Here is a 24,519-nt window from a genome sequence, read left to right on the forward strand (position 1 = left end):
CCAGCAGTAACGGCGGTAGTAGTAGTAGTAGTAGTAGTAGTAGTCGTAGTAGTAGAAATAATGATAGTAGCAGCAGCAGCAGTAGTAATAGTAGCAGTAGCACTATCAGTAGTAACAGTAGCAGCAGCAGCACTATCAGTAGTAATAGTAGCAGGAGTAGTACCGTAGTAGAAATGTCCTTGAAAGTTGCAGCTGTAAACAAAATACTTGGCCCCGTAAAAAAGTGTTTGTTTGTTTACATTCACACAGGAAAAGTATCATGCATGTGTAAATATAGATTTGTCAAGAGAGGAGAGGGGGGATGGGGAGGAAAGGGGGCGTGGTTGGCAAGATTGGGGGTCACGTGTTGGGGGGGAAGGGAAGGGAAAGAGAGGAAGGAAGAGGAGAGAGGGAGAGAGACGAAGAGAAAGAGGACAAAGAGAGTAATAAAACAAGTTGACAAATTTCTTTTTTCATTATTCAGTCTTCATTCTTCATTCTAATTGACGTCATCACCTCACGCCATTTATTAATAACCTCTCGTGATTACTCCCCATCCCCCCACCTCCTGTTCCTTCCTCCCGTCTCCCTGTCACTACTTGTTCCCTCTTATCTTATCTCTACCTTCACTTCATTCTTTTTTCATTCCTTCATTTTTGTTTTCTCTCACTGTTAATTATATTTTTGTTGTTTTCGTTTTCTTGTTCTTGTTCTTATTCTTATTGTTCTTGATCTTCTTATTCTTCTAGTTCAGTGGTTCTTAATGTGGTGGCCATGGCAAGATTTAGGAGGGCCATGGCGGGCTGTTAGAAATTATACATTTCGAAATAATAACGTTTTCCTTACCAAATTCAAGTTTGCTCGTGTTTGCAAGTCTTTTGTAGTCTAGTGATGTAAGTTAAGCCTATCACAGAAATCTATCTAGTACAAGATAATGACTGTCATCTTAATAAAGCAAAGGTCTTCTCATCAATATTCAATTATCTTATTTATTTGTTTGTTTATTTATTTATTTTATTTTGTTTTTATTTATTTATTTTATTTATTTACTTATTTATTTATTTATTTACTTACTTTTTACCTTTTTTGACGGGGTGGGACTTAGGAGAAAAATGAAGGAGAGCCACACGAATGATGAGAATTCATGAACGGGGGAATGGAGAGAAAAGATTGAGAACCTCTGTTCTAGCTCCTGTTATTACTCTCTCTCTCTCTCTCTCTCTCTCTCTCTCTCTCTCTCTCTCTCTCTCTCTCTCTCTCTCTCTCTCTCTCTCTCTCTCTCTCTCTCCACATTGAAACATTGATAAAATAACAAACTGTACTTTGTTTATCATTACTCAGATAAAATTACAGCGATCATAAGTGTTCGCTCAATGCTGGTATTGTCGCAGAGGTAAGATTACGATTGCATGCATTATAAGACAAGAAGATAAAGAAAAGGCATGATTTTATATTTGATCATGGGAATCGGACATAGAGAGGGTTGGTTAAAGATGTAATGTGGATGAGATCGTATGTGGAACAGGAGGTACCACAATTATAGTGATGAGGTTGCAAGAGAATAATAAGCCGAGTATTTAATCAGGGGATCCGAACAACGAAACACGAAGAAATATATACGGAACAAGATGTACCGAAGATAAGATGAAAGAATAAGTAATGAAAAGTTACGTGAAAAAAAACAAAAACAACTAAGTAAAGATACAAAAGAAACAAACAAAAGAAATAAAGCTAGACAAGGAAAAAAAAAATAACAAAAACACAACTAAACCACACCACTAAAACCAAAACACAAAAATACAAACATGAAACAACAACTGAAAATGACAAAAAACTTAAGGAAAAGAAAAAGAGAATAAAAAAAAAAAAAAAAAAACAGACTAACCAAGGACTACAAGGAATCGGACGCGGCGAGACCAGAGTGGCAGGGCAGCATGGAGGTGAAGACGTGACTGCTTATCATATTTTCCCTCATTTACCTCTTTATTTAGAATGCCACGCCTTGGCCATGACTTTGGTGAGTGTCTGAGTGCCTAGTGCCTACATATACCAAATAACAATGGCCGAAGAGACGTAACAGAGGAGAAATCATTAAAAATTATACAAGGTTGTGGGTTTTTGTAAGACTAATTTTGGTTGAATGTCATTTCTTGGTTACCTGTGGCTTGATGCGTATCTCAGGTGTGTGTGGTGATTGATACACAGGTGAGCAGTAAGGGAGGAGGTGTTATAAGCGTGTGCTGCTGAGTTGTGAAGCGAAATATGTTAACAGGTTTTATACGTGTCGTGTCTGGTTGTTTCAGAGAAGAGTTATTTTTAGTGTTATTAATTCTTGCTATTTTTATATATTTTTTATTGTTTTTCAGGGTGTTTTGTGTGAGTGTTTGATTTTGTTTCACTTAGTCGATGTTTCTAAGGTCATAGTATTTTAGGTTTTTATTGTAACTACTTTCCTGTGTAGCTAATTATTCGACCACTGAACTAATTAACTAGGTAACTGACTACCTGACTAACTAGCTATCTAACTTCCTGGTCACCTGACAGACTCCCTAACCACTGAACTACCAAACCAACTGTCAGACTAACAAGCCAATTTACTCTTAATTACTTAACTAATCAACTAACTACTGGACTAACTGACCAACCAACAATTTAGCTAACTACCTACCAGACTTGACCACCTAACCACCAAACTAGCCTGCTAACTACTTGACTAACTAATCGCCTATCTTATTAACTACTTAATCACTTAAATTGCTAAGTAGACCAACTAACCATGTAACTAACAAACCACCCATCTACCTAATCACCCAACCAGCTAATTAACTAGTCATAACAGTGCAAGGGTTGTGCTGATAAGTGTGAATGTCATTGTGTGGACTTTTTTTTTTCTTCCATATGTAGGAGGGGTACCAGCTAAGGGCAACAAAATTTAAAGAAAAAAAAGGCCCACTGAGGTGCTGCTCCCCAAACAGAATGAAAAACCATTGTCAAAAACTGGAGGACAAGTGTCTTGAAACTGCCTTCTTGAAAAAGTTCAAGTCACAGAAAGGAAGAAATATAGAAGCAGGCAGGGAGTTACAGAGTTTACCAGAAAAGGGAATGAATTATTGAAAATACTGGTTAACTCTTGCATTAGAGAGGTGGACAGAATAGGGGCAAAAGAACGAAGTTTTGTGCAGCGAGGCCGTGGGAGGAGAGGAGGCATGCAGTTATTTTATTTCATATTTTTTTTTATTTATTGTTTGATTTTATGTGATCATTTTTCTGGGAGAAATTACATGAATGCAAGGCAGCATTCAACAAGAGTGATTTCCGTACAGCATGTAGTTTGTAATTTCCACCTTGTCCTGCAAAACATCTCAAGATTTTTTTTTTTTCCTTATTTTTTGTGTCCTTGGCCAGCATCCTTTATCTTTATAAAAAAAAAAAAATACTGCATTTCCAGGATTTTAGATGCTTTTTATCGAGCAAGAATAGGAAATACGATATGCAAGGTGGTACGTGGTTTTAATTGTAATAGCTGACAAAACAACACTTGATTCAGTGCTTTTTGTGCAGTGAGAGTGGAAAGTGATCTAACATACCATCTTGTCCAGTGTCATTATTGTTGCAGTAGCAGTTGAATCAACACTTATTAGATACTTTTACTAACTAAGAATGGAAAGTGATCTGATATGCAGTGTAGTACAGTACATCACTATTATTGCAGCAGATGAAAATACTTAATTCAATGCTTCTTACTGACCAAAAATTAAAAGTGATCTAATAGTCTAGTACAGTGCATCATTATTACAGCAGCAGATGAAACCACACTTAATTCCCCATTGTTGAGTATGGCAGGCTGAGTTTGTGTGTATGTGTGTGTGTGTCGCCTGGTGGCAGCACGCCAGAGCCACTCACAGTACATAGTGGCTGCCAATCCTTTGTTGTGTGGCTCCCTCAAGAATGATCCCAGTATTGGTAATGTTGACTTGTGGTCCCATTGTGGCCTGGCACCCTCAGCCCTGGTGAACACAAAAGGAGGTGCCATGCATATTTCAGTATCCACTCTACTTGCTTGTTGATATTATGTATGTGTGCAGAATCAGATTGAAAGAGCTAGGCAAGAATTGGTTCACTAATGTGGTTACGTACAGGTGAAGCAACCTTGACAAGAATGTACTAAGTGCATGACATAAGATAATTTGAAGAGACTGAGGCAGGCTGATTACACAGGTGAGAGATGACAAGTGTGAAGTGCCTTGCGATGACTAAGTGGTGTTTCCTACCATCCATTTTCCTGTGTATTTATATGTCACGCACACAGTAATTTCAATAGGAGGCTGGATGAATAAAAATGACAGAAGGTAAGTGTGAAGTGCTGAGGACCTGGCAGCATGTAGGTCAACTGATGTTTTGTAGAGTTGTGTCTCTCACATATGGTAACATCAATAGGAGGCTGAATAAATAAATACATGGATGAGAGAGGTTAGGTTTGGAGTACTGAGGACCTGCCTGTGAGTAGATCAACTGATGCTTTGTAATATTTCACAGCATCCATTCTCCAGCATACATAAGTTTGTTTTTCAGACGATTGGTGAGGAAGACGAAAGGTGCCAAAATACAACAACCACTACAACAACAACAACAACGAGAACAACAGCAAGGGCTTTCCAGATACCAACACCAGACAAGGGCAGAAGAAGTTGACTTCCAGTGGCTGAGCTCAAGTCGTGCACACACACACACACACACACACACACACACACACACACACACACACACACACACACACACACACACACACACACACACACACACACACACATGCACAAAATAAGCACAAGCACCCAATTACGTCAGTCATGGAACTCCAAGTTGGGCCGGCAAGGAGGACATTCCTTCCCTGGGTTGTATAGATATTTGAGGACACTAGAAAGATGGGAATGGGTTTTGAGTGTGGCATAGAGGAGTGGAAGAAAAAGAAATGACTGCTCCTTTGTTCTGAGTAGACTAGACAGGCGTGGGAGTTTGTGTGTTGGCGGAAAGGTTGCTAATCAGACTGAGGTTGTGAATTGAGGAAGAGGGGGAGGAGGAGGAGGAGGAGGAGGTAAAAACATTGCTTGTCAAATTGAACTGTTTGTGTGATTGTAATAGAAAAGGAGAAAAGAAGGTTAGTATTAAGTAAAGGAGTAGAGAAAGGAAGAAAGAGAAGAGAAAGAAAATAAAAGTCAAAAGAACAAATTGAAGCAGAAAAGAAAGGAGGAAGAGAAGAGTAACAGAAAAGGCAGAAAAAAATTGAAGCTAACAAAAAAGAAGTAAAAATAGAAGGCAATATGCAGAAAAAAAATGGAAAAGAAATAAAGTAGAAAAGAAACAGAAAAACAAGAAGAAAAAAAAACTGATTTAAGAATTAAACAAAGACAGGAAGTGGAAATATCCAGAGAGAAACAGGAAAACAAGATTAGAAGAGAGAGAAAGAAACAGCACTCATAAATTTGAGAAATACATGCTTGTTTGTGTGTGTGTGCGTGTAGTAGAAACAGTAGTAGTAGAAACAACCAGTGAAAGAATAAAAACAAAACAACCCCATAAATGACACCAGAAAAAGGAAAAAAACAAAACAAAATAAAAAAAAGACTTAAAACACTGGAAGACTAACAAAAGACTGTTTGAGGCGTGTGAAGTGATGGTCAGGTCGCCTCATTAGGACTCTGGTGACTATGGTGCGTGGTGCATAGACAGGTGTGGTGTTGGGCAGGTGAGAGGTGTAGAGGGCTGTGTGATGGGGAACAAGAAGAAAGGCAAAGGTGACGCTGGTACCGAGAGTATTGAAGAGGAGGAAGCTGCAACAGGGAAGTGACAGATTGTGCATGTGTGCGTAGATAAGAGTAACGGCTGCTCAGACACACACACACACACACACACACACACACACACACACACACACACACACACACACACACACACACACACACACACACACACACACACACACACACATTAAAAATAAAGATAAAAAGCAACTTAATTCCTTCCTAACCCACCAAAAAAACACTCAGACAAGGAATTAAAGAACATAACAAACTTCATACCCTCCCTCCATTACATTATTTTCCCCACCACACTTCCACACAAACAAACAAACCGAACCTAACCAGCCAAGCCAAACGCACAGAAGGGAGCAGGCAAGATGGCCACATACTGCCTTGAGGACCCTGTTTCCCCTGACCTGTCCTGCCCAATCTGCTTTGAGGACTATGACATTCTCTCCAGACAGCGTGCCCCCAAGCTGCTCCTCTGCCTGCACACCTTCTGCTTTGGGTGTGCCCAGCGGCTGTGGCGGGCAGATGGCACCCTGGAGTGTTCCCTGTGCCGAGCCGTGCATTCGGAGGTGGCTCTGGCAGACCTGTTTGACAATCCAGTCATCCTGCAGCATCTCAGGTGAGCCCCAAATGTTTGTTTTTTTAGTTGTTTTGACCTTTGGGAGTTCTCATTACTATTGTCACTGACTGTACACAATACAGTGAACCCCCAATTCATCTCAGGGTTATTTTCCAAATCTACCAGCGAAGCACTAAAATCTCTGATGTATTGACTGGTTCAGAAAGAAGAGAGAAAAAAAAAAGGGCCACTAATTAAACCTTCTTGCTGCAGTCATGGTCATTAACCACTAACTTGGCAAATTAGGAACACGCACTGTGTGCACAACACACAGACCACCATCACCAACCCAATGATAACCAGAATATTTGCACAACACTGCACATAACACACCTAATCACCACACAAGGATAACAACCCATACACATTGACTGGTGACCAAAACCTGCTTCTGCATGATCATCCAACCCAACCACCACCACCACCACCACCACCACCACCCAACAGTAACAGCAATGTACAACACTCACATGAAGACACCAAACTTTTGCTGTTGCCTTGGACATATCAAAAGCTTTTGATAGAGTTTGGCACAAAGCTTTGATTTCCAAACTACCCTTCTACGGCTTCTGTCCTACTCTGTAACTTCATCTCAAGTTTCCTTTCTAACTGTTCTATTGCTGCTGTGGTAGACGGTCACTGTTCTCCTAAATCTATTAACAGTGGTATTCCTCAGGGTTCTATCACCCACTCTCTTATTATTATTAATCATTGACCTTCTAAACCAAACTTCTTGTCTTATCCACTCCTACGCTGATGATACCACCCTGCACTTTTCTACGTCTTTTCATAGACGTCCAACCCTTCAGGAAGTAAACATTTCATGCAGGAAGGCCACAGAATGCCTGACTTCTGATCTTTCTGATATTTCTGATTGGGGCAGAGCAAACTTGGTATTGTTCAATGCCTCAGAAACTCTGTTCCTCCATCTATCAACTCAACACAACCATCCACACAACTATCCTCTCTTCTTCAATGACACTCAACTGTCCCCCTCTTCTACATTGAACATCCTCGGTCTGTCCTTTACTTATAATCTGAACTGGAAACTTCACATCTCATCTCTAGTTAAAACAGCTTCTATGAAGTTAGGCATTCTGAGATGTCTCTGCCAGTTTTTCTCACCCCCTAGCTGTTAACTCTGTACAAGGGCCTTGTCCTTATGTACAAGGGCTCTGTCTGTCAACATCTACCTTTCCTTCTTACTGGAAGTTTGCCTACATTCAACCTGTTCCTAAAAAGGGTGACCGTTCTAATCCCTCAAACTACCGTCCTATTGCTTTAATTTCCTACCTATCTAAAGTTTTTGAATCTATCCTCAACAGGAAGATTCTTAAACATCTATCACTTCACAACCTTCTATCTAATCGCTAGTATGGGTTCCGTCAAGGCTGCTCTACTGGTGATCTGGCTTTTCTTACTGAGTCTTGGTCATCCTCTTTTAGAGATTTTGGTGAAACTTTTGCTGTTGCCTTGGACATATCAAAAGCTTTTGATAGAGTCTGGCACAAAGCTTTGATTTCAAACTACCCTCCTGCGGTTTCTATCCTTCTCTCTGTAACCTCATCTCAAGTTTCCTTTCTGACTGTTCTATTGCTGCTGTGGTAGACGGTCACTGTTCTTCTCCTAAATCTATTAACAGTGGTGTTCCTCAGGGTTCTATCCTGTCACCTACTCTCTTCTTATTATTCGTTAATGATCTTCTAAACCAAACTTCTTGTCCTATCGACTCCTACGCTGATGATACCACCCTGCACTTTTCCACGTCTTTTCGTAGACGTCCAACCCTTCAGGAGGTAAACATATCACGCAGAGAAGCCACAGAACGCTTGACTTCTGATCTTTCTAAAATTTCTGATTGGGGCAGAGCAAACTTGGTATTGTTCAATGCCTCAAAAACTCAATTCCTCCATCTATCAACTCGACACAACCTTCCAAACAACTATCCCCTCTTCTTCAATGACACTCAACTGTCCCCCTCTTCTACACTGAACATCCTCGGTCTGTCCTTTACTTATAATCTGAACTGGAAACTTCACATCTCATCTCTAGCTAAAATAGCTTCTATGAAGTTAGGTGTTCTAAGACGTCTCCGCCAGTTTTTCTCATCCCCCCACCTGCTAACTCTGTATAAGGGCCTTATCCGTCCATGTATGGAGTATGCTTCACATGTCTGGGGAGGTTCCACTCATACTGCTCTTCTAGACAGGGTGGAATCAAAAGCTTTTCATCTCATCAACTCCTCTCCTCTAACTGACCGTCTTCAGCCTCTCTCTCACCGCTGCAATGTTGCATATCTAGCTGTCTTCTACCGCTATTTTCATGCTAACTGCTCTTCTGATCTTGCTAACTGCATGCCTCCCCTCCTTCCACAGCCTCGCTGCACAAGACTTTCTTCTTTCTCTCACCCCTATTCTGTCCACCTCTCTAACGCAAAAGTTAACCAGTATTCTCTATCATTCATCCCTTTCTCTGGTAAACTCTGGAACTCCCTGCCTGCTTCTGTATTTCCACCTTCCTATGACTTGAATTCCTTCAAGAAGGAGGTTTCAAGACACTTATTCATCAATTTTTGACCACTGCTTTGACCCTTTTATGGGACTGGCATTTCAGTGGGCATTTTTTTTCTTAGATTTTTGTTACCCTTGGCCAGTGTCCATCCTACATAAAAAAAAAAAAAAATCCATCTATGTATGGAGTATGCTTCACATGTCTTGGGGGTTCCACTCATACCGCTCTTCTAGACAGGGTGGAATCAAAAGCTTTTTGTCTTAGTAACTCCTCTCCTCTAACTGACTGTCGTCAGCCTCTCTCTCATCACCGCAATATTGCATCTCTAGCTGTCTCCTACCGTTATTTTCATGCTAACTGCTCTTTGGATCTTGCTAACAGCATACCTCCCCTCCTCCCATGGCCTCACTGCACAAGACTTTCTTCTTTCTCTCACCCCGATTCTGTCCACCTCTCTGATGCAAGAGTTAACCAATATTCTCAATCATTCATCCCTTTCTCTGGTAAACTCTGGAACTCCCTGCCTGCTACTGTATTTCCACCTTCCTGTGACTTGAATTCCTTCAAGAGGGAGGTTTCAAGACACTTATCCTTCAATTTTTTACTACTGCTTTGGACCCTTTTCTGGGACTGGCATCTCAGTGGGCTTTTTTTATTGGATTTTTGTTGCCCTTGGCCAGTGTCCCTCTTACAAAAAAAAAAAAAAAAAAAATGCTGTCAACCCAAGTACACCAACCCACAATGTGAGTGGCAATGAAAATTACTGCTTGAACTGCCAACCAAGTTGGTGCCCACTCCGCCTGCCAACAGCTGACTATTGACAGTGACAGGCTGGTATGAACTGCACCGTTGCCTCTGCCTGCCCACCACCTTATCAGGAAGCAATGTTACCAAATAAACAAGTGCACCTAAATTCTCGTCTGAGTATATCCTCAGCTCACGCCATGATTTAGCGTGTATTTTATCAGATATAATAGCCAGTTTTTCTTTGATAAAGTGGGATTTCCCACATTGTAAAAATAATCAGGTTCCAGTGAAAAAACCATGAAAAGTGAATCAGTGATAACTGAACTGCGATAAATTGGGGGTTCGGTTCACTGTGTTAGTGATTTGGTTGGTATTACCGGCGCCACATTTGAATGTTGTTTACTACCAGCACCGCACCATTCTCAGCTGCAGCCACTCCAGCACCTCTCCATATTATTTCATTTCATTATCATGTTCAAACCATTACAACAAAACTACAATAATGCTTATACACATTTCTGATGCTTACTGAAGTGAAAATGCCATCAGAAAGAAGCGAAGACCTTCAGTCCAACCATCGGGCAGCTAATGTTGTTGTCATGGGCTTATAATCATAATAGAAGCATCAAAGTGTTCAACAAACTCTAAGAAAATTCATTTAACCAACATTTGCTCATTCATATTTGATCAGATATATTTTTTTGATAAATCATGAAACATTTGCTAATATAATATCTTAGTAAATGACTGGATTAGTCCATAAAATATATGAATAGGAAAATGAAGAGGCACATATTTGGACCCCAATCCAAGTGACAACAATGTCGCCTCCCCCACCACAAGTGGGGACCCAGTGTGTTTTATAGTACCCCAAAACAGATGAAGGAGTCACACAGCCAATGTGGCAGATTTATATTATAGTACAGCTGTTACTCTTCTTATTCTTTTTTGTATGTTCACGTGTACATCTTGTTCCCTCATTCGTATGCATCTCCAAAACTTGTCTGTCTACCTTTTCCTTACAGTTTATTAATTTGTACGTTGTTATTAAGTCTCCCCTTTCTCTTCTCTATTCCAGTGTTGTTAATCCCATTTCTTCCATTTGCTCATCAAAAGTCTTTTCCTTCAATTCTGGCATCATCTTCATTGCTGTCCTCTGTATTCTTTCCATTTTCCTTATATTCTTCCTGTGTGGAGACCGTATGACTGCAGTGCACTCCAACTTGGGGCATGTCATGGTTGTAATTTTTTTCATCATATTCGTGTCCATGTAGGTAAAAGCCACTCTTGTGTTGCTTAACATCCTATATTTGGAGCCAAATATTCCACTTATATGCTTCTCTGGTGACAGTGTGTCCAGTGTGTCACCCAGAAATCCTTTTCTTTATTACTTGTCATTATCATATCTTCCCCCATTTTGTAGTTCCATGTAGGTCTGCTCTTACTTTTTCCTATTTCCATCACATTACATTTCTTAGGATTAAATTCAAGTTTCCACTTTAGACTCCAAGCATAAATTTCATCCAAATCTCTCTGTAGCTCCTTACAATCCTCCTGGCTCTTTACAATTCTTAGCAACTTTGCATCATCAGCTAACACACTAATGCAGCTATTTAATCCTTTCTGCATATCATTTATAAATGTAAATCTGAAACATAATCAATGCTTATACAGATCTCTGTGGTACTCATCTTGTTACCTTGCTCCAGCTTGAAATATTATCTCTGGTTATTGTCCTCATTTGTCAGTCCTTCAAATAGTCTTGCATCCAACTTAATATTTCACCTTTTAATCCTACATTTTCCAGTTTCCACAGTAGGCTCATGTGTGATACCCTGTCAAATACTTTTTTTTTTTTTTTCATATCTAAATATACAGCATCCAGCCATCCATCTCTCTCTTGCACCACATCTATCACTCTTGTATAGAAGCTTAGCAGATTTGTAACACTTAATCTTTTGTGTCTAAATCCAAATTGTTTATGTGTAATTACCTCATTTTCTTCCAAATACTGCACCCATTTGTTTTTTATTACAATTTTGCAGAGTTTACCTATGATGCTAGTTAATGATACTGGTCTGTAGTTTAGTGGCTCCATTTTATCACCTCCTTTATAAAGAGGTGGTATATTGGCTCTTTTTCCATTCTTTAGGCACTCTTCCTTTCAACAAACTATTTACCACATTCCAGATTGGCTCCACTAGTTGGTCTCTACATTCTTTCAGTACCCACCCATTGCTTTTCTAACATCTAAGTCACTCAACAGCTTGTACATTTCATGCTTTTCCACCTTAATTTCATGTAACTCTTCATTTGACACTACCTGCAGGCTCTACAAAATCTGCTTCCTTTTTAAATACGAGTTTAAAACTCATTTATAATGTTGCTCATCTCCTTGTCATCTTCACGTGTCCATCTGCCTCTTTGTAACTTAACAATACTACCTCTGTTTCATTTGACCATTGATGTATCTAAAGAAAAGCTTTGGTTCCTCTTTTACATTTGTTCACTTTATCCTTTTCAAAGTTCCTTTCTTCTTATCCTAAGATATTCATTTCTTGCTTTTTTATGTTCTCTATTTCTTCATTCCACTGCTTCTTCACCTTCCATGCCTTGTCCTTGTCCTTTTTTGGCCTTTGCACATCTGACATTTTACAAACTATTCCTGCTCTTTTTCACGTTGTACATTGATACAAATTTAAATACTCCCTCATTTTACTTCTCTAACAGTTTTTCATATTTTGTCTGTATATCCTTGTCTTTCAGCAACTTCTCCCACTTTATTCTTCCATGAATTTTTAACGTTCTTCAAAATTTGCCTTTGCATTGTTTAGTCTGCCATTTCTGTATTCTTTACAATCTTTTGCTTTTATTTCTTCTAACTTAACATCTATTATGATATGATCATATCTTTTTAATGGGGACAGATGCTACTTTTTTGGGCTGGATTCCAGCTTCCTGGTAAACAATAGGTGTGTGTGTGTGTGTGTGTGTGTGTGTGTGTGTGTGTGTGTGGTTTCTGTTTACCTGTGTCTGGAGCTGTGGTTTGGGAAGCATTTAGTTATTTATATTTTTGTTTTGTTTGCTATATGTAATTTTTAAGACCTTATCAGTCCTTTTGTACACACACACACACACACACACACACACACACGGGAGGAAAGAGGCACATGTCTCATACCTTGGAAAGAGGCACATGTCATACTTCCTCCTCCCGGAAGGGAGGAGGAAAGAGGAAGGGGGGAGATAGGTGTGAGTATGTTGGAATGTCAGGTCATGCTGAAATGAGAGAGGTGAGGTCGAGGCGAGTAGATGAAGGAGTGGAGAGGATGGTAGGGGACGAGATGAGGGGATTAGGTGAAGTAAATGTAGATGAATTGTATAAATATTTCGTAGATAAAGTTCATACAGGTCAGTTAGCAAATATCCCTTATAGAACAATAAGATCACAAAAAAATGACCCTGAATGGATGACTGCTGGGTTAAAGCATTATATAGGGCATAAGAGAAGTATATATAAGAGATTGAGGGCAGGTGAAGAAGTTCTAAGGACACAATATAATGAATTAGTTAGAACATTCAGGAAGTTAACGAGGAAAGCTAAGGACAATTATGAATTAAAGGTAGCCAGCCAGGCGAAGACAGATCCCAAGGGATTTTATCAGGTATACAGGACGAAGAATAAGGATACTGTAGGTCCATTAAAGGCAGCAGATGGGGAGCTGGCTAGTTCTGGGGAGGAGATTAGTAAACTTCTGAATGATTATTTTTTAACTGTCTTCACCCAGGAAAACATGCAGGATATGCCAGATAGTGAACAGGTGTTTAGAGCAGATGAGAATTAGAAGCTGACAGATATTTCCATAACTAGGGAGATAGTGGAACAGGAGATAGATAGGCTAAAAAAGTTCAAGTCACCAGGACCTGATGAAATATATCCCAGAGTACTTAAGGAATGTAAAGAGATTATTAGTGAGCCGTTAGTCTCTGTCTTTAGGAAATCACTGGAGTCGGGTGAGGTACCAGTAATGTGGAGGCAGGCTAATGTAGTACCCATCTTTAAGAAAGGAGATAAAACTTTAGCGTCTAATTATAGACCTGTGAGCTTAACTTCAGTTGTAAAATGTTAGAGTCAATAATAGCAAGGAACATTAGGGAACATTTAGACAAACATAACTTGATAAACCAGTCACAGCATGGCTTCATGATGGGGAAGTCTTGCCTGACAAACTTGTTAAGTTTTTACAGTAAGGTGTACGAGGCAGTAGATGATGGTGATAGTTATGATATCTTATATCTGGACTTTAGTAAAGCATTTGACAAGGTACCCCATCAAAGGCTCCTGAGAAAGGTTAGGGCACAAGGGATAGATGGGAAGGTGTTAGGCTGGATAGGGTCATGGCTTAGTGACAGGCGACAGAGAGTGGTAATAAACGGCTCGAAATCCGAGTGGGGTCATGTAATTAGTGGGGTGCCACAGGAATCAGTATTAGGGCCATTTTTATTTCTAATATATATCAATGACTTGGATAGTGGAATTAGTAGTGATGTTAGTAAATTTGCAGATGACACAAAGATAGGTAGATTAATTAGGTCAGAATCGGATGCCATCGCCTTGCAGGCAGACTTAGATAGAATGAATGAATGGACGAATAGATGGCAAATGCAATTTAATATCAATAAATGCAAAGTGCTTAGCGTAGGTAGAGGAAACCCACACAATAGGTACACATTAAACTACCAAACTCTGGTAGGTAAAGGGTACGAGAAAGATTTAGGAGTTATAGTTAGCTCTGAACTCCGTCTAGGGAAACAATGCATAGAAGCCAGAAACATGGCAAATAGGGTACTAGGATTCATTTTTAGGAGTGTTAAAAGTAGAAGGCCAGAAGTAATATTAAAGTTATACTTGGCACTGGTCAGACCTCATCTAGACTATGCTGTGCAGTTCTGGTCCCCACATTACAGGAAAGATATAGGTCTATTAGAATCAGTACAGAGGAGAATGACTAAAAGGATACAGGGGATGAGGAGTATTCCTTACGAGGCGAGGTTGAAGCTGTTAAATTTACATTCTCTAGAGAGATGTAGGTTAAGAGGGGACCTGATAGAAGTCTTTAAGTGGTATAAGGGTTATAACAAGGGAGTTGTAAGCAAAATTCTTAGGATCAGCAACCAGGGTAGAACAAGAAATAACGGGTTCAAGCTTGAAAAATTTAGGTTTAGGAAGGAGATAGGAAAAAATTGGTTCTCAAATAGAGTGGTAGATGAGTGGAACGGACTCAGTAATCATGTAGTTAGTGCTAGGACACTAGAGAGCTTTAAGAGAAGATTAGACAAGTTTATGGATGGGGATAACAGATGGAAATAGGCAGGTGTGTTTCATACAGGGACTGCCACATGTAAGCCTGGTCGCTTCTTGCAGCTTCCCTTATTTCTTATGTTCTTATGTTCTTATACAACCCACACTGTCACCAACACTATCCCTTTGCCATCTCACTCCCCATATTCTCTCCCAAACACCATTCCTTCAGTCACTGCCTCACCCACTACCCATATTGCCCTCTACACCATTCTTTTACCCACTCCCTCACTCCATACACTTACCCACTTAATCCATACCCATTTTCTCTCTCCTAAACCCTTCTTTTATCCTCTTATCCCATATTCTGTTCTTTCCTCACTGTCTCACTCCTTACCGATAATCTGTCCCCTACACTTCCACTCACTCCTACCCATATCTCCATCCTACCTCATTCCTTCACCTTCTCATGCCTTCCCTCCCATATTTCATCCTCAACACTTCCCCACTCACTGCCTCATTCCTTACCCATAATCTGTCTCCTACACTTTCTTCTGAGTCCCAACCCTTATCTCCTTCCTACTTCATTCCTTCGCCTTCCGACCTCTTCACTCCCATATTCCATCCTCTACACTTCCTCCATTCACAGCACCAATCCTTACCCACAGGAAGAAACGTGAGGAGCAGGATCTGGAGTTGGCACGCAGGCTGGACATGGAGATGAGGAGGAGTGCTAGGTGAGTGTGTCAGTCTAAACTCTAAACCCTCATTTTGGTTTGTAGTCTTCACAGTTTCAGTTTGCAGCCCTTGTCATCTATTTTATTTATTTATTTATTTTTTTTTTTATCGATTTATTTATTTTATTTATTTATTTATTTATTTATTTATTTATTTATTTATTTTTTATTTATTTATTTATTTTTTTGTTGCATCTTTCTTTTCGGTGGTTAAGTTTTCAATGTTTTAATCAGCAGTCTTTTGGGTCTGTTTTTCTGTTTATTAGTTCCTTGACCATCTTGTGTGAGAGTGTGAGAGAGTTGCTATTAGAAGAGTGTGAAGTAGTGTTGTGTTTGGATGGGGAGATGATGAGAGGTGGAGGGTCTGGTGTCATAGCCACCCCTTTAGGAGAAGCTGAGAGGAAGAGGAAAAGAGATGAGAGGGTTATGTTTATAATAAGTGATAGAAGCTGAGAGAGAGAGAGAGAGAGAGAGAGAGAGAGAGAGTAATGTTTATTATGTGATAGATAGAAGCTAAGAGAAAAAGAGAGAGGGAGGAGAGGTTGATGTTTATGTTACGTGATAGATACATGAAAGATTTACAAGTTAAGGAGTCACGATGCTAAGGTGAGGCATGAAGAGCAAAAGTCCTGTACCTTCACCTCACCTCACCTCACCTGGAAACAGTGTCATGTCTCTCCCACCACCCACAGAACGCCAGAGCCTCCACCAGATGTCATTGATCTCACCAGCCCCAGGACAGAGGTGGAAGAGGAAGATGAGGAGGAGGAAGAGGAAGAGAGGTACGTCCGTCAGTCTATCTTTCTCAGCTCACCTGTGACTTGTGTAGCCTTCACCTGTGTAGTGCAACTCTTTCTTTTTTGTAGTGTCAGTCTCCACCTTTTCTGTCCTTACTCCTTCAGGGTGTCCACTTGTTGGCTGGGCATGCTGTCAGAGAGATGGTGGTGTTGGTGGTGGTCTTGCCTTCATTCATTTGCTGTTCACCTTGAGTTCCTTGCTTGCTTGTCTTGTCTCATCTGCTCCTGTCAGCCACACCAGTCTGTATTGGTGTGGCTGTCCTGTCTGTGTTGTTATTTATAGATCCAGTTTGTGTACTTGTGTTTTACATATAGTACTATTAGTTGTTGTTTGTGTAGTGTAGTGATGTGTTAGGGAAGGTGGAGGTGTGAGGAGGACAGTGACAGGAGTGTTGTCTCCTCAGTGTAATGTAATGTGGTGAGTGTTGGTGGTGTTTACTGTGAGATGATAAAGGTATGGAGGTTTACAGGGGGTATCAGGTAGCAGTAGCAGCCGCCGCTGCAGCAGCAGGGGCAGCAGCGCTGGCAGCAGCAGCAGCTGTAGCGTCGTCATTGTCAGGAGCGGCAGCAACAGCAACAGCAGCAGCAGGAGTGGCAGCATCAGTAGCGGCTGTTGCTGAGCGCAAGCAGAGGTCGGGCTGCAGTGTAGAAAGTTTATTTTCATTTATTTGCTCACTATCTTTTCCTACCTTGTAATTTTTTTCTTTCTTGTGTGTGCATTTTGTATCAGTATTTTTGTTGGGGGTATTTTTGTTTGGAGGTGATGGGTATGTGTTCTTCATGTACTCACACATGTACTGGGCAGGATGAAGTCAGGACCACCTTAACCTGCTTTCTGTTGCATTACTACACTTATTTGCATAACTTGCTGCAGTAACTTGCATGTGGTGGCAGGTGTGAGGCATACACCAGAGCATCACTGGGGTGTGGAGTGTGTAAGCAGTCACGTAGTTTTTGTTGCAGCACTTGCTTCCAGGCTCATGAATAGTGCAGGCTCAAAGTAGTAGAGAGAGTGAGGAACACAACTCATAAACATTTCATTTATGTTTTTATTGAAGAAATCTGGAATGTTTTTAGGACAGTAGTGCAGATGAAATAATTTGAAGGCTAATTGTTGTAGTGTTGGCCAGCCACACTTCATTCCACCTGTCCTGAGGGTCAGTCCTTGCATCCTTTTCATTCTCTCTCCTGGCCTTCCTTCTTGTAGTTCTTGTCTGTGCCATTTTCATGTTTGAAGTTCCTGGTATTATAGAATATGTCCTCTCTACATTTTTTGTGTGGTGTGACATTTCATATTTGCTTAATTACACACACACAAAAAATAAAGCAGGAAAGAAAGAAGCCCAGATGGTCTCTGCCTGGCCAGGGACTCAAACCCCAGGTCTTTTGAGTTGTGAGGCAAGTGGTGTCATCACTGCACTGCTGACCTGTACTCCCCTCACTTATGTCATGTTTTCATTTGACCCTTAAATCTGAAAGATACATTTATCACCAGTGTTTTATCAGGTGAGTGTGGTTGACTTGGTGTACAATCTCTGCTTACCATCTCCTTCATTGTTTCCTTCTCTGCCAGGAACATCATGAATGCCCTAGAGGTGATGGCCAACAGAGTGGCGACCCCAGTGGCCCTGAGCCCCTCCCTGGAGGCACCGGCCAGGGTCCAGGAGGAGGACCGGGATGAGCCACCCATCTTCTTCAACTTTGATTTGGGTGATGAGGATGAGCACAACAACATGTCAGATTCCGAGGGAGGACTGGAGGAAGATGACGAGGAAGAGGAGGAGGAAGAGGAGGACAGCGATGATAGTGTACCTCTGCAGGAACTGTACAACCGGTGTCCAGTGGAAGGCGAGGGGGAGGATGTGGTGGAGGAGGAGGAAGAGGAGGAGGAGCAGGAGGAGGAGGAGGAGGAGGAGATGCCCTGGATGCCGCAGTGCCTTGGTGGGGATGGGCCCAGCGATGACGGGGAGGACCTGCATCTGGGCCATGACTTGGAGAGCCCTGAGGAGGATGAAGGAGAGGAGGATGAGGTGGAGGGGCTAGAAGACAATGATCCTGAAGAGGAGGAGGAGGAGGAAGAAGAGGAAGAGGAGGAGGACAGGTGGCACTCGGCTAGTGACGACATCACCTCTCCCCCATGGCTGGACGATGACTACAGCATGGACGACGACACACCAGACAGTCCGGACTTTCTGGACTGGTTTGTTACCTTCTAGTGGCTCCTTCATGCACACCTCTGGTCATGTCTCCTCTTCTCTTCACTTCTGCTCTCTCCTCCATTAAAAGAGCTTGAGAGGAGAGGAGAGAACAGAAAAAAAGATATACTGTTCTCTCCTCTCCTGCTTTCTGTCCTCCTCTTCTCTCTGTCCTCCTCTTCTGCTCCTTGTCTTCACATCACCATAACCTCTCTGATATATAAAACATTCCCCACTCAAAAATAAACATATATGAAACATTGATATTCACAAAAATTGCACAAACACTAATTGAATCTCTCTCTACCACCCATCCAGGCAGTAACAGCAACAACAGCATACACACATAAGTAGCTTCTAAGACTCACACAAATGCCACCCTCATGAAGACAAGATACCAGTTACAGGAGTGGGTGTGTGTGTCCTTAATTAACTCCTTGGTTGGTGTTAGGGGTGAAGGTGAGGGAAGGTTTGGGAAGGAGAGGGATGCATGGTGATTGGAGATGTGGAAGTGGTGAGGGGGTTAGAATGCAAGAAAACACTCATATTTACTATAATGAATGTGTGTGTGTGTGTGAGAGTAAATGAGAAATGCAAGATATATTGGGGGAAAATGCAAGAAAACACTTATAAAAATTTACCAGAATGAAAGTGAGTGTGTGAATAGATGAAAAATGCAAGAGATATGGGGAGAAAATACAAGAAAACCATTAATATTTTCTAAAATTAATGTGTGTGTGTGTGTGTGTGTAGATGAAAATACAGGAGGTATGGGGGAAAATGCAAGAAAACATTCATGTGTGTGTGTGAGTAGATGAGAAATACAAAGAGATATGGAAGAGAAAAATGCAAGAAAACCTCTCAAATTTACCAGAAAGAATGTGATTGTGAGTAGATGAGAAATGCTGTATAGAGTGCAGTGTGTGAAAGGAATGCCAAGTTAATGTTTTGGTTTATGAGTGCACTGGAACACACAAATGGAGAGTGCTGTGTGTCTTTACTCAGTGACGAGGAGGTACAGCTGTCCATTAGTTCATAAGATAAAGAAAAACAGAAGTGTCTACAGAAAGGAAAAAAAATTGTATTGTGTTCATGTAAGGTGAGAAGCAGAGGATTTGAAGTGTTCTTTACATTTTTCTACAAGACCAAGGGGGTTAATCATCATCAGAAAAATGTGGTTCACTGTCAAATACATCACCATTAGTAAATAGACAGAGTGCATCTGTGATGGAAACTACTGCCAGAGTAATGTGATCATGTGTGTAGGAAGGCTGCTAATGGTCTATCATTGAACAGTATTAATGAAGAATGTAGTCCATTTGTGTATAAGACAATAGTATAATAGTGCAACAACTGGGAATACTTTGCCCTTCTGTGCCATGGTGGGGCATCCTGAGAAACCTGGGCCATTAGTGTGCAAGTTGAATATTTTGCATGTAGCTTGGCAAGGAAATGAATGTATTGAATATTTTGTGTGTAGCTCGGCAAGGAAATGAACATGAGGCCGAGACAGTTTGGTGTGTAAGACTGACAAATCAAAGACAAATTGCTTCATTTGAGCACAACGGTGGGTTGAAATGTCAGCCTACCTCTGCACATCGACACAAAGGAGGGTGGTTAAGGCATGCAAGGCTACTAACTAAATTCTGTGGCTCGTAAAAGGAAGCACAAAGTTGCAGTGTAAAAAAAAAAAAAAAAGTTTGATTCTAAGTGAAGATGTATTTTGTGGAACCAGTACAAAAGGAAAAACTATATATCAGTTTACTTATTTGTGCAAGAGTGAGTGAATGAGCGAGTGATTGTTCAAATCGGCACAAAGCAACGAAGGAAAATGCAACGGAAGGATCCTGGAGTGCCAAGGAACACCATGACTCACTGAACCAGTGAGCACATGATGAAGGGTTCAGACTAAATAAGATGGTGGAATAAAAGAAACTGATTAATAACTGCACACGCAAACTTCAGATCCAACAGTCTCACTCGGCTCACAGTAAAGGTGGACCACTTGTGTTGTGAAAAATCTAAAATAAAAAAAAAAAAATGTGCAAATCTCCGTCTGCTGTCACATTCTCCAGGCCTCAGCCACATGTGCTCCCACAAGCCACTTCATGTTTTCCTTCACCCTGCACAGTGCTGGGAGGAGAACCAAGCTCAGTGATTCAGATTTGTCCTGTATTACTCTCTGGCTGTGAATGTAGTTTAGAAATAGCTAGGTGGGGAGGAAGAGACAGGCACAGAGAGAGAGAGAGAGAGAGAGAGAGAGAGAGAGAGAGAGAGAGAGAGAGTTGTACAGCTAATGACAGACCTGCTCTTTTTCTCCACACCACAAAGACTGATCACAAGCACAGAAGTTGTTATTGCTGACTTTCTCAAATTAAAGTGACCAGTAATATAAATGGTGAGCTTATGACCTGCCAGCCAGTTTGTGGTGTGTGGAAATTCATGTTTGTGTCCCAATAGAGTTACCTGTGCAAGGAATGTCCAGGGATTGGATAGGGATAGGTGAGTGTCAAGGCATATGGGATAGTGATAGATGAGTGTAGCTTATCAGGATGTGGGAGGTCATATTTGTGTACAGTAATGTAATATACATCACTTTGCTGTGCCAGTGTGGGCATTGTTACTCGAACTCTTAAAAAATATGGGTATGTTGATAAGAATACTTAGTGATACTCATAAAATGACAAAATAGAGTCTGTTTAACATAAAAAAATGACACAAATTCAAAAACATAAAAATTAGAATAAGGCTGCACCTGAACTGAGAGCAAGAAAGCAGATGAGAGAGAGAGAAGTTGAGTGAATTTGAGTGGCCATATTAGAAGTGATTTCAGGTGGATATTGCCATGGCAATGGGCTTCCAACTCCACACCTAGCCAGCTGGCCCTCACCCACATCAGCTTATTTACTGAACATTGAGTTAAAGGTCATGATTGACAAGTTCATCACCAAAGCTCTGTATTGTATACATGGCACTCATGAAGCTAGAAGGCAAAGGTGTCAAGTCAGTAAATGATGAGAAAGAAAACTGATATAATATGGCAGAACATAATGATGCATTGTAAAATTATTTGAGAGGTACAGTAGAGGTATAGCATTGTTGTAAAGGAGGCAAGGACCTAATAGTCTGGCAAGGCACCATCACCACTGTGATGAATGAAAGCCACTGTTGGCGTGCACAAGAAGTGAGATGAAAATGTTGTTACAAAGTCATAGTTCATTTGTGGATTTTTTTTTTTTTTTCTGCTTTTACCATCATGCTTGGGAAACTTACAAGATGAGAGTTTATTTTAACATTCATACTGTAGCTGCTGAATATGGCAGCCATAAGTAAAATGTGTTATAAATATTTCAAAGCTTTATAAATTTTTCAAATTTTTTTTTTTCAACTTGTCAGAATTTCTTTATTTTTGTTTCTGCCAAACTTCTATGATTACAGTGGTACCTCAGTGTACGTTCTTAATCCATTCCAGATCCTTGGCCTTATACTAAACAGGACGTATACCAGACAAATTTTCACATAAGAAATAAAGGGAAAATGATTAATCCATTACCATGAAAAAAAAAAAAAAATCCTATTGTTATTGGCATATTATACAGTACATTGATGGGATTGCATGAAATAATTTAAACACTGCTTGATACTGAAATACATACCATATTTGATGGCATGTAAGACACATGGGCATATAAGATGAACCCCATTTCAGCAGGGCATATTCAAGAATTTTTTTTATGTATTTAAGCATGCAACTTTTAAAACAAGATAGCAGTACAGCTAAACAAAAAGCAAGCAATCATAATAGTAAAAATATCTTACAGGATTGCAGTAATAAAACCGAGGTAGTGGCCAAGTCACGGAGGCGAGGCGAAAAATGCAGCCCAGCTGCCAAGATGTCAACAACACACTTGGTGCATCACTGAACAGGGCCGTGTTTTCATTTTCAACATTTCTTTACATCATATTATGGTTGAAAAATATGATATAGATCTACACCACCCTTCATGGTGGTGTAAATCTTCAGATGTACGGGTAAAGGAAATTTTGAAATTAGATCTACAGGAGGCCTCACATTTGTGTATAAGATGTGGGGTGAATTTTTGAGCCATTTTCATGGAAAAAGGTGCATCTTATATGCCATCAAATGCGGTAAATACAAAAGCAATTAGACAAAATAAATAAAAATTTAACCTCGCTTTACCTTGCTGAGAAGAGTTAAGTGCCTGCTAGGATGGTGCTGAGAGGGGGAAAGATGTTTTTGTTTGGAAGGAGATTCCTGCCAACCTGGTAACACTGCTCGTGGGCAGTCATGACTTTGTCTTGAGAGAGGTATACAAGGGTAGCGTGCAGTGTTGTGACTCATTTTGACCCATACAAGTTCTAGCATATGAGTCGTATTCCAAAGAAAGCTCATATGCCAAGCAAATTTTTTCGCGTCCAAGCAAGTATGCCAAGTTGGACTTGGAAATTCCAGAGCAGACTTGTATATCAGAGTTATGCAGCTACTATAAAGTCTAATGGTATAAACCAAAATGCCCTATCTAGTTTCTGAGGTGAGATACAGCAGGTAACAGAAATATCTGTGATGTCACTTATTCCGATCTGATGAACTTGTGTGAGAAAAGTAAATTGACTCGTCTCGCTTTCTGGCCTTTTGATCCGCAGGAATGCTGTGATGCCGTCCTCTAGCCGCTGCCAGTGCAGCCACCTGCACTGTTGTACTGTATAAAGTTTCTCGCCCTCACCCACTTTTTCGCTGCCAGTGCAGACGCAGCCTAAGTGGCTTTGAATCAAGATGAGTGAAATTTTAGATTTTAAAAGAATGGCATCCATTTGACAATTGAAGAAATGAGTGGGTGAAATTTATATTAGATTAAATATTGTAATCTTTGCCATTACAACAGAAATGAGAATGAAGTTCTTTGTAGAGTGAAAATTTCAGACATTATTGCCACAACCCAAACAGTGATGTATGGGTTGACTTGGTGTGTTGGAAGGGAGATGAAGGCAGCAGCAGGTAATGAGATGAGTGTGAGGGTTAGTGCTAAGGAGTAGTGGTAGATGGATCAAATACTACAATGGTGTGTTTATGTAAGCTTTTCTCTTAAGTTTTTGTATTCACTAAGTCTGGTATTCCTACAAGAGTGAATAAAGACAGGTTATCTGTACAAAGCCTCACAGTGAACCAGACAGCCAGTGATAATCAGTAAGCAAAACATGAGTTGTGGATATTCAATCAATGAGTGACAGAAATCTTGTGTTGTGAACATTTTATCCTCTCTCAGTTTTAACCAAAATCTTGTGGATAACAAAAAGCACTTTAAGCTGAATGCAAATCAGTAACAAAATGTGTTGTGAAAATTTTACTCTATCAGATTTAGCCAAGATTGTGAACTATTTTATCCTGCACCAGTTTTCAACCAAGATTGTGAACAAACTTGTGAACAACAAAGGAAGGCTTTTTACCAAGACATTGTGACAAGACAAAATAAATCACTGAAACAAAAATCCGTGTACACAAAATGTAAGATTAGTTAACTTTCAAGTGAAAGACAAAAATTACATGGCATTAATTTTTCAGGTATGGCTCAAAAAGTCACTAGCATGATCTCAATTTTTCTGATGACAAATATTCCAGACTGTTTTCTTTTTAAGATAACTCAAAAAATGATCTCTTGAAAAATTTAATAATACAAAACTCACTGGTAGGTCTGTGTACATTCCTAAGTTGCAATGTTAGTGTCAAACCCTAAAAAATGTATATATAATTAAAAACAAACAAAAAAATCCTTGCATTGCTTTTTCAATGTACACAAGGGTGAGCA

At 40.3% G+C, this 24,519-nt stretch overlaps 1 protein-coding gene across 3 annotated transcripts; it reads left to right on the forward strand.

The window, feature by feature from the left end:
• Positions 1-1,841: 1,841 nt before the first annotated feature.
• On the forward strand, positions 1,842-24,135 carry LOC135092404 (cilia- and flagella-associated protein 251-like). Of its 3 annotated transcripts, XM_063990886.1 has the most exons (7): positions 1,842-1,996; positions 4,552-6,405; positions 15,634-15,702; positions 16,395-16,484; positions 16,970-17,131; positions 18,073-18,699; positions 19,013-24,135. In XM_063990886.1, the coding sequence occupies exons 2-7, from the start codon at positions 6,155-6,157 to the stop codon at positions 19,017-19,019; spliced, it is 1,206 nt and encodes a 401-aa protein (XP_063846956.1). In that variant the 5' UTR covers positions 1,842-1,996; positions 4,552-6,154; the 3' UTR covers positions 19,020-24,135. The 3 variants fall into 3 exon arrangements, with proteins under 3 accessions (XP_063846956.1, XP_063846955.1, XP_063846957.1); XM_063990885.1 differs by having other exon boundaries at positions 18,073-24,135; XM_063990887.1 differs by lacking the exon at positions 16,970-17,131 and having other exon boundaries at positions 18,073-24,135.
• Positions 24,136-24,519: the final 384 nt, after the last annotated feature.

This window comes from Scylla paramamosain, chromosome 40 (assembly GCF_035594125.1).
Source record: "Scylla paramamosain isolate STU-SP2022 chromosome 40, ASM3559412v1, whole genome shotgun sequence".
Classification (NCBI taxonomy): domain Eukaryota; kingdom Metazoa; phylum Arthropoda; class Malacostraca; order Decapoda; family Portunidae; genus Scylla; species Scylla paramamosain.